This window comes from Aplysia californica, unplaced genomic scaffold, assembly GCF_000002075.1.
Source record: "Aplysia californica isolate F4 #8 unplaced genomic scaffold, AplCal3.0 scaffold00214, whole genome shotgun sequence".
In the NCBI taxonomy this organism is placed as follows: domain Eukaryota; kingdom Metazoa; phylum Mollusca; class Gastropoda; order Aplysiida; family Aplysiidae; genus Aplysia; species Aplysia californica.
In genome coordinates, this window is record NW_004797484.1 from 858017 (window position 1) to 859413 (window position 1397).

Below are 1397 nucleotides of genomic sequence, written 5' to 3' on the forward strand. Positions count from 1 at the left end.
TTCTCTCCTCCTTCTTTTTGTGTTTGCTATTGTTACTCTCTTGTAACACCTCTAATCTTAGGCACTTATGACCTTATTGGGATGCAAGTGCTGTAAAACACTTACTAACACTAAAACAAACAGATTTCTCACGCGTGGTCGTCCTCAAAGAGGTCCCGATCCCCCAAAGTGTTGAGGAGCACAACTCGCGGCTTCCAGATGTTCTTGGTCTGTGGGTGGATTTCTCTCATGCCCCCGTACAAGGTCTCGTCCCACATCAGACGCTGGGTGAAGACAAGGATTCAGTAAGCAAGTAAATTGCTACTCCAGAATTTAGAAGTTTTGTCTGTTCAGTATCTAGTTTTGAGAATATTGACGTCAAAAACGTTTGAGTTTCACAACATGTCAATCTTTATAGAATGCAATTCTTTGAAGATCGTGATAACGACTCCGAATAATCTTACAGTTTTGATACAGTTTGTAGAGCATTTAGTTTCTGACCTTATAGTCTTAGTAACTGAAAACAGCCAAAAATGTCTGAACGTTGTAATTTCAAGGGTGAAGTGGAGTGAGAGGGGTAGGGATGCAGTGGGGAGATATGTGTGAAATGGGGTGAGATGAATTGCAGTGAAGTGAGACGTGAGATGCGAGGTGAGAAGAGATGGGAGAAGCAAGGTAAAGTTAGAAGAATTGGGATGAAGTGGGGTGATGAGACAGGAGTAGATCTGGTGAAGTGAGGTGAGATGTATAGGGGTGACATGAGGTGAGAGAGAATAAGTTGAGGTGACCCGAGGGGATTGAGGTAAGAATAGGTGATACGAGATGGGTAGAGTCAGGTAAAACGGGTTGGGGTTAAGTGAGGTGAGACAGGTAGCGGTAAAGTGAGGAAAGACAAGATCGAATGAGGTGAGGTGAAAAGGGTAGGGATAGAATGAAGTGAGACAGTGGTTGTGAAGTGAGATGAGACAGTTAAGGGTGAAGTTAGGTGAGATGCGTGAGGGGAAATGAAGTGAAATGGGTAGAGGTGCAATGTGATGAGACGGGTAGAGGTGAAGTTGGAGAAGTGGGGTAGGTGGCATGGGTGGAGTAACAAAATGGAAAGTGAGATGCAAATAGGCCAGATGAGAGGGGCAAAGTGAGATGAGACGAGCTGGGGTGAAATGAGGTAACAAAGCAACTTTAGACAGGCAAAGAATATATTGAAGATATTTTTTTTAAAAATCATGTTAGCTTAGCTCTTCTGCTTCTGGTGGTTATGATGATGATGATGATGATGATGATGATGATGCTGATGATGATGATGATGATGATGATGATGATGATGATGATGATGATGATGATGTGAAATATGGAAACCGAACTGACTCACGAAGTCGTGCCAGAAGAAGGAAAGAAATCCGTTACACAGGAACTTCTGG

At 43.0% G+C, this 1397-nt stretch overlaps 1 protein-coding gene across 1 annotated transcript in view; it reads right to left on the minus strand.

Moving 5' to 3' along the window:
• The window catches only part of LOC101862037 (neuronal acetylcholine receptor subunit alpha-6-like), a 29450-nt gene that overhangs the window by 8161 nt on the left and 19892 nt on the right, over nucleotides 1-1397 (minus strand). The window contains exon 3 of the mRNA XM_005099482.2: nucleotides 133-263. Within this exon, the coding sequence (XP_005099539.2) occupies nucleotides 133-263 (131 nt within the window). The remainder of the gene's footprint in view (nucleotides 1-132; nucleotides 264-1397) is intronic.